Source organism: Fusarium odoratissimum (assembly GCF_000260195.1).
Source record: "Fusarium odoratissimum NRRL 54006 unplaced genomic scaffold supercont1.30, whole genome shotgun sequence".
Lineage (NCBI taxonomy): Eukaryota > Fungi > Ascomycota > Sordariomycetes > Hypocreales > Nectriaceae > Fusarium > Fusarium odoratissimum.
Window position 1 is genome coordinate 273,361 of NW_022158714.1, and position 14,561 is coordinate 287,921.

At 49.7% G+C, this 14,561-nt stretch overlaps 2 protein-coding genes across 2 annotated transcripts; one reads left to right on the forward strand and one right to left on the reverse strand.

The window, feature by feature from the left end:
* Window positions 1-1,438: 1,438 nt before the first annotated feature.
* On the reverse strand, window positions 1,439-2,497 carry FOIG_13064 (uncharacterized protein). The gene has a single exon (XM_031214105.1). It carries the CDS (start codon window positions 1,931-1,933, stop codon window positions 1,484-1,486), a length of 450 nt encoding a protein of 149 aa, XP_031056253.1. The 5' UTR covers window positions 1,934-2,497; the 3' UTR covers window positions 1,439-1,483.
* A 2,996-nt stretch (window positions 2,498-5,493) lies between these two features.
* Window positions 5,494-12,735, forward strand: FOIG_13065 (uncharacterized protein). The gene is made up of 2 exons (XM_031214106.1): window positions 5,494-6,569; window positions 6,771-12,735. The coding sequence occupies exon 2, from the start codon at window positions 6,918-6,920 to the stop codon at window positions 10,386-10,388; it is 3,471 nt and encodes a 1,156-aa protein (XP_031056254.1). The 5' UTR covers window positions 5,494-6,569; window positions 6,771-6,917; the 3' UTR covers window positions 10,389-12,735.
* The last annotated feature ends 1,826 nt before the right edge of the window (window positions 12,736-14,561 follow it).

Below are 14,561 nucleotides of genomic sequence, written 5' to 3' on the forward strand. Positions count from 1 at the left end.
GGGGAGAGGGGAGACATGCTTCAGCACCCAGACAAGATCAACTGTTTCCACTGTAGTATTGTCGAGTCTTCCACATGCAATTTGTAGTCTGACCCGGGGACGAGATGACGAGTTAGATGACTTTGTTCTGATATATTCACGCCGAAATAACACCTAGTGAACGCAGTATTGGAACATCGCCAAAGGTGAGTTGATTGTCCAGAGCGGTTAGATCTTCGGAACATCTTGTTCGCCTTTGCCGCCTCTGAGGTGATTTGTTTAACGGTCCATGTGAGAATCAGACCACGTTGACTTCGCCAAAGGTACCTACAAGGGAAAGAAAACTCCAGTTGAATCTAATCACTAATGCTGAGTCTACATGCCGAGAGTGAACTTTCATCTGATGGTTTCTTAAGGGATGAGCCGAGGAATGGGGGGTGAAGAACACCACTTTCGTACTCGTTCCTGAACATTCATCACTAATCAGTCACGTACGACTCGTTCTGCGGCGTACTGTTAGTTCTTGGGCATACCTCGACCATTGTTGGGTTCGCCGTGCAATCTGTCCAAGTTCATTTTGCAAATTGCAACAATAGTCGAAAACGACCATGTTGGCTCCAATATTCAAGATATAGCCATGCCTCGGCATCGAATAGCTTGACAAATCAGGAGCATGAGATTGCCCCTGAAGGCTGGAATACCAATTAATGGAAGTGTTATGAGGTTTTCGTTCTTGGAGCGATCCCAATCATACAGACAGCATCGTTCTGGCCTCCAATATGTTGGATTTTCAATAGCTGTAGAACGCTCACTCATTGCGCCAGCGGAAAGACCTGTGCTTCTCTCCAAATGATGATAGATAACAGTGCGTCGGCCCGAGAGCTGGACTCATCTTGGCTCGCTTGACATGTCGTCCATCAATCATGATTGTGAGTTTGTTCATAATCAATTCACCCCGCGAACTGGACCCGAGAAATTAAACGGAGCGGGCGGCTTCTTCAGAGTTTGGCGGATTCATTAAGCTAGATCCGAGCCTAGGCAGGAGTGGACCGTTCAGTAGATTCTGCATGGCAAGCTTGCTTGGTAAGGGAGCGGGTATTGCTGAAATGAGGATAAGAATTCATGATTTCATAACCCTATTTCGCCTCTAGCTGTGAATCGAACTAGGCACATCACGATGGTTGTTTGCTGTAGTGCGGAGATTATACCTGCCTGGTAATATTAGCGCGTGCAAGGGCAAGGAGCAAAGACGTGGGATCCCAGGGTCAAGACGAATTGAACAGAGAGAAAACACTCAAGATGACGCAAAGGACCGAGGGACCCTCTCCGAGAAATTGAGGTATCGGAGGAAAACCGCAAAGTTAAACCAACTTTACAGAGGGCACTGTGTTCCTTGAGCCTGAGTATGTGGCTCTAGCAATGTATGGCTTGCGGTGTGGCGGAGGATCCTCAGCAAATAGTCACTTGAGCCCATTTCGGGAGGAAATGAGCTGGTATAATAATTCTATACACTGTACTCCGTATTGGATAACTGGATAAACAACGCCTTGTGGTTTCCTTCAAAAAGAGACCAGGATCTCGGTGGGTAGTTATCACATAACATTGCGTTCAAGTTCCAGGGCTGTTCCTTAACCATTGCACCGGTTTTATACATCCCGGAGGTAAATAAATTCACCGTCACCACCGTAAACAGTATCCAATAACTAACCGGGGTTGTGAAGATTGATCTGTAATCAAATCGCCTTGGAAGCTTCTGAAGAAGCATGGGAACATGGTAGCAGTTGACGAGGCTGGACAAAGCGCCTGAACTGATAGGGCTTGAACACCGAATGTCATCATGTCGGTTGTTGGCGAGGCGAGCCGTTAGGCGGTCCCAGCGAGTTGGGTGAGAAACCGGGGTGCCAGGTCTATTCTCCTCAGAGTTGTGATCAACAGACGAAGAGCCAAAGACCATCCAATTGGGATCGCCAAAGCTGAGCCGAGCTGTTGCTCATACAACCGAGGGCACTTGTTCTTCGATATGATATTAAAATCTGATCCTTTTTACTGAGGGCAGAATATGATATTATGGACTTGTTGGATTCGGATAGCGTAGCGATGTCCAGGACTAGCGCCGAGCAACTCTCATGAACCAATAATTAAGGACCATTAGCGTAACCGCATTTCATGTGGTGCAAATTGAGGACCATTTCCGTACCAAGAGAAACATCGATCATGCGAAGAAGGAGGTCGAGCTGGTGGCTGCTTTTGATGATATGGGGAGAATATTTTCCGCGTCTCAGCAGTTTCCAGCAAGTTTGAAGAAGGTAGATCCGATTTGCACGATGTCACCTTTCCAACCTAAGGTAAAACCCATGTGCGTAGCATCCACCAGGACAGAAGTGCCTGGCAGCCCACCTTTTGTTCCCTTGAACGTTGCGGCCAAGATTGGATTTAGCTCCAGGCACAGATCTGTTATTGGCTCGCGGAACGCTCCCACCGTTGCCGCCAACCAAGGGAGCTGATAGGGGTACGTCTGAGCCTGACATATCGGAGTCAGCGAGCGCTCGCCGCAGAGGAGCGCCGCCTAAATAATGGCAGTTGGCTTTCAAGTAAGGATCATAGAATAGCCGTTATAGTACACTTTCATCGAGACTGCCATAGGAAGCATGTACTCACACCAATTTTGTTGGTGTTTGACAAAGAAAGAACAATTTATTCAGAGACCTTGCCCAAGGTTTAAGCAACGGTAGGCCTCTTCAAGCTACCACGCCCAGGCAACTCCTTTTTCAATATGTATAACGAGGGCAGCAATGACCTCAGAGGCGTATGAGACTTCAAGAAGGTGGGAAATCGTTGAGAGCTACCTCCGCCACATGATCGGTGCGGCTTCTGTCTGCTGAGTAAGATGGAATCTCGGGAATTGTATGAAGCCATGAGTGGAGCACCTTCATCTTGTTACTATGTTGATCTTCTGACCATTAAACCATTCTTTCGCAGAGGAAGTGGCAGGATTGAGCTGACTGCATTTGTAGAATTAGGTTTTGTAAAAGAAATGGGGGTCAGATGCCATTTTACTCCTCAGACATGTATAACCAGGCACAAAGGGGTCGCACTATTCCGTTCTTCTCGCAAAACAAACCCGGACGGGCTGTGGTCGAGGAAAAGTCGTGACTGACGATCCAAGCATTAGTCGAGTATGTCCGGAGTAGGAGGCAGTAAACCGACAACGATAAGCCCTGATTCGTCGAACGGAGAGTTGAGCTTAAAGCGAGCAAGGACTAGCAAAGTAGCAACATACGTTGTAAGCCAATGCAATAGCATAGGCAGAGTTGGGTTGTGGGACGGGTCGATCGGGTTCCGAGGATGGCGCTTTTAACTAGGGAGTCTCCTCCGTTAGTGGCGAGTTTCTTGGTGGTTTTGTGAGGTCAAGTACTGTATGATATTAGGGTCTGTTCAACGTTATTTGAATGATTTCATCAGTATTGGCTCTGTTACCAGTGTTGACTTTGAGACTTGAATGGGACAACTGCAGGGGCTCTCATCCAAGGTCTGGTCATTGGCTGGTGAGGGCGGTGGAGGATCTTGCGAGTTAGGTACGGGTACCTACCCCATAACTAAGTGCTAACGGGTTAGTAACTGAAAATGCCTGCTCTGCAACGCTGTAACCAACATCCGATTTGACACCGTTAGACCTGGATGCTAATACGATGGAAAAAGTAAATAGGTGAGCATCCTCCAAATGGGGTTATTGCGATAAGCATTGCCCAATTCTTGCAACTATGGCTGCAGGATGTGGCTGCAAGCCCCAACGGTATTCAACACAAGTCAGAGTTTAGCCTAGCGGGCGATGGACAACGGCTGCGATCCGTCCAATCTCCATTCGTCTTCACAAGGGAGCGCCTTTTCTGTTTTGGACTTTTGAGTTTCCACCGTTCGTTCTTGAACTCCAAGAGAGTTTAGATACTTGATAACGGAGACCCAGACGTTTAGCCGTCGCTGTACTAGGGAACGGATGGCACGAGACGACAATGTGACCAAAACGCGTCCCTTGCAGTAGCTTCTGCAACGGGTGATGGTTCTTGCTCGAGTGGAGAAGGTCTCAGGCTCCAAGGCGCTGACCCCTTAAGCCAAGTATGAGACTGACGAGCGACAAAGAGGGGACTGATGACATTGCTTCTTAGCACTGTAGCCACTGTCTCGTACCCTGTTGATTTTTGAAGGGTCGGATGATAAAGCCAATGGATGGTTTTGTATCCTCCTTTGAAGCATGATAGGTTGCACTGGAAACATTTGCGACGGAACCTGGTTTCGTATCAACGTCACAGCATCTGTAACATATCATTTCCACCTCAACAGCAAGCTGAATGAATACGTATTTCGGGACATTCGAGATAGGGCATCGGCTGCTACTCCGATCCCTTGAGGCGTCCAAATACCAAGACGAAGGTGGTGGTGGCGGACGGGTATGTAAGACGGGAGAGACCAGGCGTTTGCAGTCTGCAGCAAGTAAAGCGGTCGCCCGTCATGCGTGGCCCAGCAAACGTGGGCAGAGTCTACAGAGCTGGGCAGTAAAAGCAAGGTAACCAAAGCCATGGATCTTTATGTGCGACACGGCATGGTTTGTGGCGGACGTCTGACTGACCTGGGATTCGGTTGTCAAATTGTTGCGTCGGACATGTGTAGTATCTTGTACTCACGAACAGGAGATACAAGATGCAGAAGAGTATCACATTGATCACAATGACAGCAAGGTTGATTGAGGTCCTCAACCGCGAGCCTCTTGTTGCCGTCCCTCTGCACGCGTTCCGATGACTGGCGCGTAGAAAAGGGGATTCATCTCCGATCGTGATTGTATACTAAGAGAAGTTTTGGTTCGTATGAAGTCAAGATGACGCTGACGACTGATCTGTTTTAACAAACACTTGAAGAATTCCAGTGCTAGGGCCGTGAAGGTGTGTGAGGTTGGTCCACGATCTATCGGGTCGGGTTCCATGTTGAAAATCATCCATTAGTGGAGGGCCAATGGAGCGAGTGTCCCTCCTCGGGCTATGTTGGACTGCACTAAAGGCCAAATAGTCCACTGAAATTTGGGCAGACTCCAGGACTTTCAGCGAACAGACAGAAACTTCGCAGTTAACTGAAGTGAGCCCAGGGCTGTTCGTGCCTGTCTCCCTTGCCGCACCATCTCGAACGGTGGACTCCCACCCCTGCGATCTGCTAATCACACCCCCTAAACCTTGCCCTGGCCTGTCCTTGGAGGTGAGATGGATGTTCCGTCCCCTGTGCAGCTGGTACCAACTCAAGGAGAAATGGACTGTTCGTCCCATGTTCTGCAACGTACTCGCGCTGACGAAGGTACTTTGCAGCGAACGCTTAACCACCTGTTTTATGATCGCTCCCATGTACCATCCTTGTCAACCATGAGCCATCGTTTCATTCAGAGCTACAAAGCTAAATCTGTATGATACTTTAACGGTGTTAAGCTCTGGCATCTGGGCCATATCTAAGTAGTTCACGAGAAATGCCTCAGCTCGCTATTCCATCTCCTCGAATACCTAATCTTCCGTCCGTGATAGTGCAATACCATTAATTTATGATGCAGCAAGTCCGACTGACCTAGCAAAATGGTACCTGCCTGTTGGCTTTCCCGCTACCATTCCCCTTTACGACTAGGCCCCCTGTCCCCACACCCTCCTTTCCCCTGTTCCTGGCACACCCCACCTCTCATCCATTCCTTCCTTCGTCTTTTGCTCTGGGGCGCCCTGTCAATCTAATTCCCCCTTCATCGTTATCACCAAATTTCTCGTCCTACTCAAAATCTCGAGAATTTGTTGGTTCCATTGGCTCAGACACGCCTCGTCCCTAAACGGTTTTCTTTCCCGTCCTCTCGTTTGTTAAACTTCATTCATTCTTTTCCCATCCGTTCATTACCTTACTCCCATTGACCGTTGCCCTTTGACACGCCTTGGTACCTGTCGGGATCACGAGTCTTGTACCGATCCAGTGGTACCCCGGATTGATGAGATCAAATCAAACTGCCGGCCAGCAAGTAACCATTTGACAATCCTGCTCCGACACGATCGACTCGCACCCTGTGACAGCACTCTCCCTTGAGATCCGCAGACCACAGTCAGACCAAACCAAACAAGGCCTATTCGACTCACCACTCGCTCAAGCTTCTAGCAGAAATCTCGGTTGTTTTGCTTTGTTCATTCTCTCCCCGAGTCTGAGACAACCTCCTTTATCCATCAAACTTGCCTGAATCGTTTCCATTTCTGGACTCAACATCCGACCCGTTCTTGTTTAACCTAACTCGGGCACCTGCGTTTTCCTCTTCCCTCTTACAAGAAGAACTCATCTGCTGTCGCCCGCTTTCGGCCTACAAACTTGCCATACTACATCCAGATTGCTCCACGAGGCTCTTGAACGACGACGACCCCGACGACGACAACCCTGACCCGCGAATACATCGAGTACGAACAATCTTGCCTCGCGTACCCTGTGTGACTACCGAGCCACTTAGCCCGAATCGATATTGGTCTCTCACATCACCAGAGGCTGGCACACATATTCTGCCACTACGGTTTTCGTCAATTTGACATCTGCAGGTACGAAACTTATTTCCTGTTGCAAGCGATTGGTTGGTTATTGCATGGGGAAACATCTGCCCTCATTGTTCATCGAAGCGGCCATGCATATTTACCCATACATGGTGATGAAGTTCGAGCAGCGACCGGGCCAGATATCTGCTTCATGAACTCCAACCAATCTTGCATACCGATCAACAATAGCGAAGCTAACCAGCATAGTGTTTGAAGCAAGGTTGGTATAGTTGCCAATCTAGTTCGACCTATATCACCTTCATCAGTTGTGATGAATTAAACGCCTACATCTCCAACGACACCAAACAACCGAGGCAAAAAATAACGGTTCATCCTCGGGATTTGTCTTTCATTATGAATAGGTTCAGAGGCAAGAAGAAGGGCAAGGATGATCACGAGGCTCCGCGGCCATCGATTGAGTCTGAGTCTTCTAGCCCCTTTAGAATGTTTGGCAAGAAAAAGGCACAGGAAGAGGAACCTAAAAAGGAGATTGATCTCGCTACAGCCCTTCCATCGACTGATGATTTTCGAACAAGTCTTCTGATGACCAACCTTTCGGCACGATTCTCTATGTTGCGCGAGCAAGATGACCCAAACACCAAGGTTGGCAAAGCTAGTGACGATAGTGTTCTGTTCCCTAAAAGACAATCGAGAATGATGGACTTTGGTTTTGCTGCAGGGTTGGGCGACATTGCCGAGGTCGAGTCTATTCGGGCCCCCTTTGCACGCTCATCGATGCAGTCTAATGATGATACCGGTTCAACAAACGGGAGTATGATGGGCCGGTCGAAACCAATTGAAGGAAACAACTTGTTTGGAGGTCGACAAAAGGTTTACAAAATCGGCACCGGAGGGAACAAAGGGGCTATGAGTGGCCGTGTTCTCTATGGCGACGATGTCGCCCAGTCAGCTTTCCAGAAGTGGAGGCAATCTGAAAAGGATAAGCAGTCATTTGAAGACCTGCAGCAAGAAGATTTAGGTGACTTAGAAAATGCTCGACCAGAGTCTCCTTCTCAAACCGAGTACAACCGAAAAAGGGAGACAAACTCAACAACATCGTCTGGTCCATCTGCAGCTCGGGACTCAACAGCCGCCACATCTATCACCTCATCTTCAGTCAAGGACCGGGAGTCCTTCGTGCGCACATCTCGGACTGTTAGCCCAACACCACCAATGGAGCGAAGCGTGACCAGAACCCGTCGTCTCTATGAGCAAAGCTTGAACCAGGATCTCCAAGACCAACAGTCATCTGCTCTCTCAAGAATCGATACGCTTACAAAGCGAACACTCGGCAGCAGAACTCCAGATCTGACACCTCCTGTTCCTTCCCCAGCAAGCGCAACATTTGGTGATCGTTTCATCACTCGATCGGTCCTGGCTAAGGCTAGTGCCCCTAACCTACGATCTTTCAGCCCTCCATCGCAAATGAGTCCTGTAGACTCGATGAACAAATTTCCCAGCATGGACCAGAAGGCCTTCGGTGCTACACCCCCTCTCAGCCCCCCCATTAGTGAGACAGGGGAGGCTCAGCCCTTTGATCGAAGCAGAATTATCAGCAGGACCAACAGTCAATATGATGAATCAAGGTTCGCCCAACGGCAAATGCAAATGCAGCAGGGTCGCGAAACTCCCACGAACCGATTCCGCACTGATTCCAACCCCTCACTGCCAGGCACTCGATCTAGGTCGTCTTCTGCCCACCGTCCGCAAATGGAAAGGAACGAATCTGGGTCTTTCCAGACTGAGCCAACCGTCCAGGAAGAGTCACAACATTCAACCTTTTTTGATGACGATGATGACCAGTCTATCGTGGACGAGTCACACCTTCAACCTATCTTTCCTCTTCAAGTTAAGGTTGAGAAGCCAGCTGATAATGAGCACCCTGCCTTCAGACGCACTACAGTACCAACGCCTCTAGTGGTTTCTGAAGGAACTGGAGTTGCGCCAGCTAACTCAACAGAGCAATTGCCTAAGGACTCGCCTACTTTGGGACCTACCTCTGGTGGACTGAGCGGCATGGTCAGGCAGCATCTTCGACAAGACAGCGGGGCCTCCTCAATCTATGGAAGCTTACCCAACGATGTTGACCTGAGCTCACGATTCCCTCCCGAACGCCCTGATGCACACACCTATGAGCCCAAGACGGTCGATTCAAACGCCTGGGAGTCGATTGAGAGAGACTTGGCTATGTCAATTGACGGTAGCGTGACTAGTCCTACTAGATCGTCTGGTTTGATGGAGGCCCAGATATTGTCTAGACCCGAATCCACCCAAAACCCGAAACAACAAATCAACCCCCAGCCAGAAGAGGAGACAGATGACTTTGCCCGTCATCTTGCCGACGGTGCGCGACGTGTCAGGGAGAGGCTCACTTCTTTTGTCGAAGCTGATAGCAGCATTTCGTCACCAGAACCTCCGCCTCTGTCTGAGCTTCCACCTCCACCTCGTCCGAACGCTTTGGGCATCTTGAAATCCAAGTCCAGTCGTGGCTCTTTGGTTGACAGAGGTCGAGGTGACAGAGAGAATGGCAGTCAGTCCAAAGCGAAGAAGCTCCTTGGCCTCCGAGGCTCGTCGCCTGCCCCTGCCGCAAGTCCATCCCGCCGTGGCTCATTCGAGGCGAATGAGAGGCTAACGCAGTCGCCTGAGCCAAGGGACGAAAACCTGCCAAGAGATAGCGAGGAAAAGGAGGGTGTCCATGCTGGCCTCAAGGCTTTCCGACAAGCCCGTCGGGAACTCCAAAGGATGAAGGAACTCGAAGTTCAGCAACGACGCCAAGGACCCTCGAAGCCTCCTTCAGCAGGCAGAGATCGAGCCCAAACTACGACATCCCGACCACCATCTCAGGAACGTAGACCACCTCCTCCTGTCTCATACAATCGAGTCCCTAGCGAAGAATCGAGGGCCAATGCTGGCTCACGCGCTGGCTCCCGCTCAGGATCCCGAGCTCCCTCTGAACGTGATCGAAGTGGCTCTGAAGCTAGCAGTGGAGGCAGATCTGGTAGCCGACCGCCACGCCTTAGAAACGGATCCGTGCCTCGCGATGATTACCAAGGGCCCATGGGATCTCCGGTGGGAGGCAATGGCAAGCCTCGACAAGGGCCGATGATGAGAGCACCAATAATGCCCGGACAAGACATGCGACGGTCACCACGTATGCCGCCTCAACCATATCCCGGAAACGCTTCGCCCGGTCCCTTCAACCGTCCCGACAACAGCTTGCATATACATCCTGTCTATGGGCACGATTCTGGTCACCCGTCACCAATCTCGCCACTTAATGGTGCCCCCTCGCCTCATGGCGCACCTTCTCCCCATGGATTCCCTGGACCTGGCCCCGGCCCCCAGAGACCGTATGGACCTCCTTATCCGGGTGGAATGATGCGCAACCGAGATATGTCGGAACCTTCAATCAAGCCGCCAGTGTCGCCCATGGGTCACCGGGACGGCCTCCGACCTGGACCTGGACCTGGACTCAATAGTGGTGCAGTCTCTACGCCTAACCTGCATAGCAACATGACTGCTCCTCCTTTGCCACCAATCAACCCTCGACGCAAGAACACAGGAGCCACGCTCGCTGAAGGCACCATGAGCGCTCATCGCCGCCCTATGAGCCCTAGTATTGCGAACGATCAACGTGGTGGCTTTCGAAGTGATGATGAAGATGGCGCAGGGATGAACCGCCAGAGATTGCGCAAAGCCACTAGCGAGGCAAACGGTATGAACGCACGAGCAAGATCAATGCATCAAGCTCCTCCTCCGCCTATGGCAGCACCACCTCTGCCTCCTAGCATGAGCAGCAATGCAGTTCCCGACGGGATGATTTAGCAGTGCAAACGATGACTGTTTTCTTTATATTTCTTTCGATTCTCTTAATTCGCCTTTTGCCGACAGCATGAGACTCATGACCAAGATACCTCACGGCCCTTTTCATTTCATAAACTTAATCTCAGCGTCCTGAATCATCGAGCAGAGTCTTCGATGATAGGACCCCAACATTCGTGTGTATTTGTGGGGTGAACGATTTGTCACTCCTTGTATGTTTTCTTTTGGGGATACTCCGGTCATTGACGGATGGATGGTTGGAATCTAGTATCAGGCGCAAATTGGCCCGGCTAGCAAGAGATCGAGCAGGTCCTTGATTCGAATAGCTGGCGTCAGGCAGGGTGTGGAAGGAAATGATATGTCAGGAAGCAGAATGGAACGGAACAAGCGGGCATGCATTCAACAAGGCTGGGGAGGTGTTTGGTTTTGTACGTATAGGATTGGAAGCCGACGGCCAAAAGGCGTAGTGAGGATACTACGTCAGTTTATAAAACGTTGACCCATGGAGAGTTTTCACCATTTCAAAGGATGGCCATAGTCAAGGAATGGGAATAGGCACCAGGCCTGAAGTCAATCATTGTAGATGAGATAAATAATGATGGTTACCTAGGTGTTCATGTTGACATGTCCAATACGCATGAGACCCCCCGCGATTCTAGCGAACTCGCACATGAGCAGCTCGGCGGCTTGTAAATAACAGGTCACTATCGAGACTTGTTCAAAAGACAGGAGGTCAGACTGTAGGACATCATAAGCTGTAGTATCACAGCTACGATAGAACAGTCTCACAACATCATAAAATCAAGCTTTATTTTAAATTGTGCAATATTCCAATTTTATGTATTGCTTCTAGGGTAGGCAAGCACCCCGGCCTGCAACTTTTGTGTCTCCCAAGCAGCCACTGGTACACGGCTGATCTGACGGGGCAAGGTGAGGCTATCAGCCTCCATTTTTACTCACAATCAAGGCTGTTGTTGTTGTTGTTTTCTGCGATTATTGTCGGTGCGACGTGGCAATGTGGTTCCAACTTGTGGGCATTGCATTTCCAAACCAGAGAGAAGGGCCGACGTGAGGTTTACTATATTATGTAACGAAGGGAAATTTCGGGAGGACTGCTCAAGTTGTAGATCGGGCGAGTCCGGGACATGGCCCAGAATTTGGGGTTAGTTTTTTCTGAAACAAGGGTCCAATGGAGGGTTCAGCAGTGGCAAGTAAACCAAGAATTGGCAATCTGCATTCATGATTGGAGCGTTTCATTTCACGATGGACTCATCAATTCAAATCACTGGATTAAGCGCCGGGGCGAAAAGAAGCCGAAAGTGGGTTGATAAAACTTGGTATTGATTCTTGTCTCTGATTCTCAAAAGTCAAGTCGCCCAAAAGAGACCGCGGGTATCGATTATTGTTACAGCTGAAAATCCGTTGCGATTCATTCCCCGTTAACCCCGAGACAAGTCCCAAAACGTAAAAGCATAGAGTAATAGAACGCCCAAAACCCGACGTCATATCTTTCCCGTGGCGCCTTCGCATAAACACCCCTAAAGAGGCTGAAAGCAAAGCTTTTGCTGTTGGAGAAAGAGGATAATTGCTTGAAGAACCAGTCGCTGAGGTATCAATCAAGAACAAGTGAAATGGTGAATGTGACGACCAGGTCATAGGTGTGAATGGAGAAGAGGCAGATTCCGGGCAGAATAGAAGCGCCGTCGTTGAAGTCGTCAAAAAGTCGTGTCTCGTATGAGCGAGGGTATCCAGACTCTCATCTCGCCATGCTGTAGCCCTTTGTCATGATAGAGGTCCAGGCGTGTGTTGTGAGAGAAGAGAAGGAGAATGCCGTCGAGACGCGTCTGTGGGTGAACGCTTTAGCACAGAGGGCAGTTGTTGCATTGCTTGTGTCCGCAAGCGGTGCAGGTGGTGCTGATGACAATCATGCCTCCACACTGGCAGCAGTACTCGTAGGCAGGCATGTTGGTGATGTTGGTTGGTGATGGGGTTTTGTGGTGTTGAGGCGTTGGAGTGGTGTTGTAGAAGTTGAAGTAGTCCTGGGATGGTATAGTCTGGTGATTGTTGATGAAGAAGAGGGAGGTAGGCCAGCTTGGAAATGGGGGGAAGACGAGGGATATAAATAGTTGAGGAGGAGAGAGGAAGAGAGAAAGAGGCGAGGCCAGACAAGGCAGAGTAAAGCAACCCAACGGAAGGGGACACCCTCAGAGTGCTCGGATATGTTGATCGGAAGTCAACGTCCAGTCCAAAAGAATGGGGGTGAAATTACTCTGGAGTTGGAATGGGTTGGTTTCGGCATCTTCTAAGACGGGTAGAGTCCACATTCACTCGTTTCCAATGCAGGTCAATGTTTATCCCCGAGCCTAGAGCCTCAGCCAGAGCCAGAGCAAAAGAGTGGGCAGTTTTTTTTCCCTTGTGTGGTGGTGGTGGTGAGTGGTGTCCTGACTTACACGCTTCGCGCTAGGCAACCCTTAGATTTCAAGGTTCAAGGATCCCTTGGCTTGGACGTCTCCGCTCTTGGTGACACAAGCGTCTGTGGTGAGGGGAACTCTGCATGTGCCGTACCGAAGAGAGGGTGGGTGATCTCAGCTGAGGTTTTTACTGGTTGGTGAGTGGAAGCGAAGACATATACTTTTTACAGTACGATTTTGATATCGATATCTCTGTTTAATTACCGAGACCGACTTACATTCATGCTTATTTTCTGTCTCTTACTTGGTATTTTCTGTCCTTTAATTTTTGCGATTGTGAATCAATTTCTCGACCGTGAATTTGCCTTGGTTTTGAATTGCGGCTTAGACTAATTAAACTCAGGACCCTGGCGTCACAAGCTAAGGCAACTCCCATGTTGATGCTTGGGTGGGATCACGCATGCTACGTCATCGTGCAATGACGATGGGAGTTTTAAGGTGACTAGCTCGGTTTTTGAGATGGAGAGAAAAGAAAAGAGTCACGGAACGAGCCAAATAGTAACGAGGCAGTGTGACGAGAATGTCTAATCCAACCAATGCCCTTGAAAAGGCTAATCCATGCCATCCAGCCAGCCAGTCACATCCTTCGAATCAACTGGGCTGGGCCGGTCCCTCGTCACTTTCTTGTTCACTCCACGTTCACGGGCCACTAAAGAAAAGTAAAGTACAGACAGAGAGCAGAACATCCGTCCACTCACAACCCCCGTTCATCATCTCCAGATGAGGCTAACGAGACAACCCCCAAAGTCGGCTGTTCTGTTCCTACGGAGTCTTGTAAGATCTCGGCTTTTCTTAACAGCTGATTGTTCCCATCTCATCCGCACGCACATGTAATAGTATGTACAGTATTGTATGGTTGACTCACGGGGAACAATCCATTGCATCCGACGAAACTTACAAAATTGGTGATGATGAACTCAGAACTGCGCCTCGTACTTGGTCATTCTTAGCTGACAAGATCATCAAAGATCAAAAGCTGATCACACCCTTTCCAGCCGTTCAATTTGCGGGGTAGGAAACTATTGTCACCATTCATCTGCCGTGGCAGAATCACAAGTCCAAACTCACTTGCCGATCTGACAGCCAGAGTCCTACGGATGGATGCTACATGCTACGACCCCAGATTTTCGCCTCTCGATGCCCAAAGATTCTCGACCTCAAAAAAGCCTCCTTGGCCTCTTGTTAGCGGCAAACGGGATGACGCATTCCTGTCGGTAATATGCAGTCCCTAGAGTCGCGCAGCACGAATCGGGTCGACGGTTGCATGTTGCATTGGTAGGGTCCCCTACATAGGTCCTAGGCCCCCCCGCGCGCGCGCAAGGGCATGCGCCACCGGGGATCGAAAGCCCACACACCCCCAGAGGCTATTATGAAACAGTATGGGGTAAAGCTTTGCGAGATTCGATATCTCTCGCCTGTCATCGTCGAGCATTTGACAAAGTAGCCTGGCTGATGCGGTTGCGGCTGCGCTTTGGTCTCAACGGGTCATGGGGAGCTCGGTAAAGTTAGGAAAGCGGCTAAAGAGGCATTTCACTGCTTTATGTAAAAGTTTATTCATGGTGGTTCCGTCTTACACGTGGAGGCTGATTGACATGTCAATGGTTGATTTCGTCTCCGAGTGTCCGGCGAGGCTATTGCTAGAATATCCAATTGACCCGAAAATCTGACGAAACATTATCAAGACTACCAGTAAAGAACAGGTCAA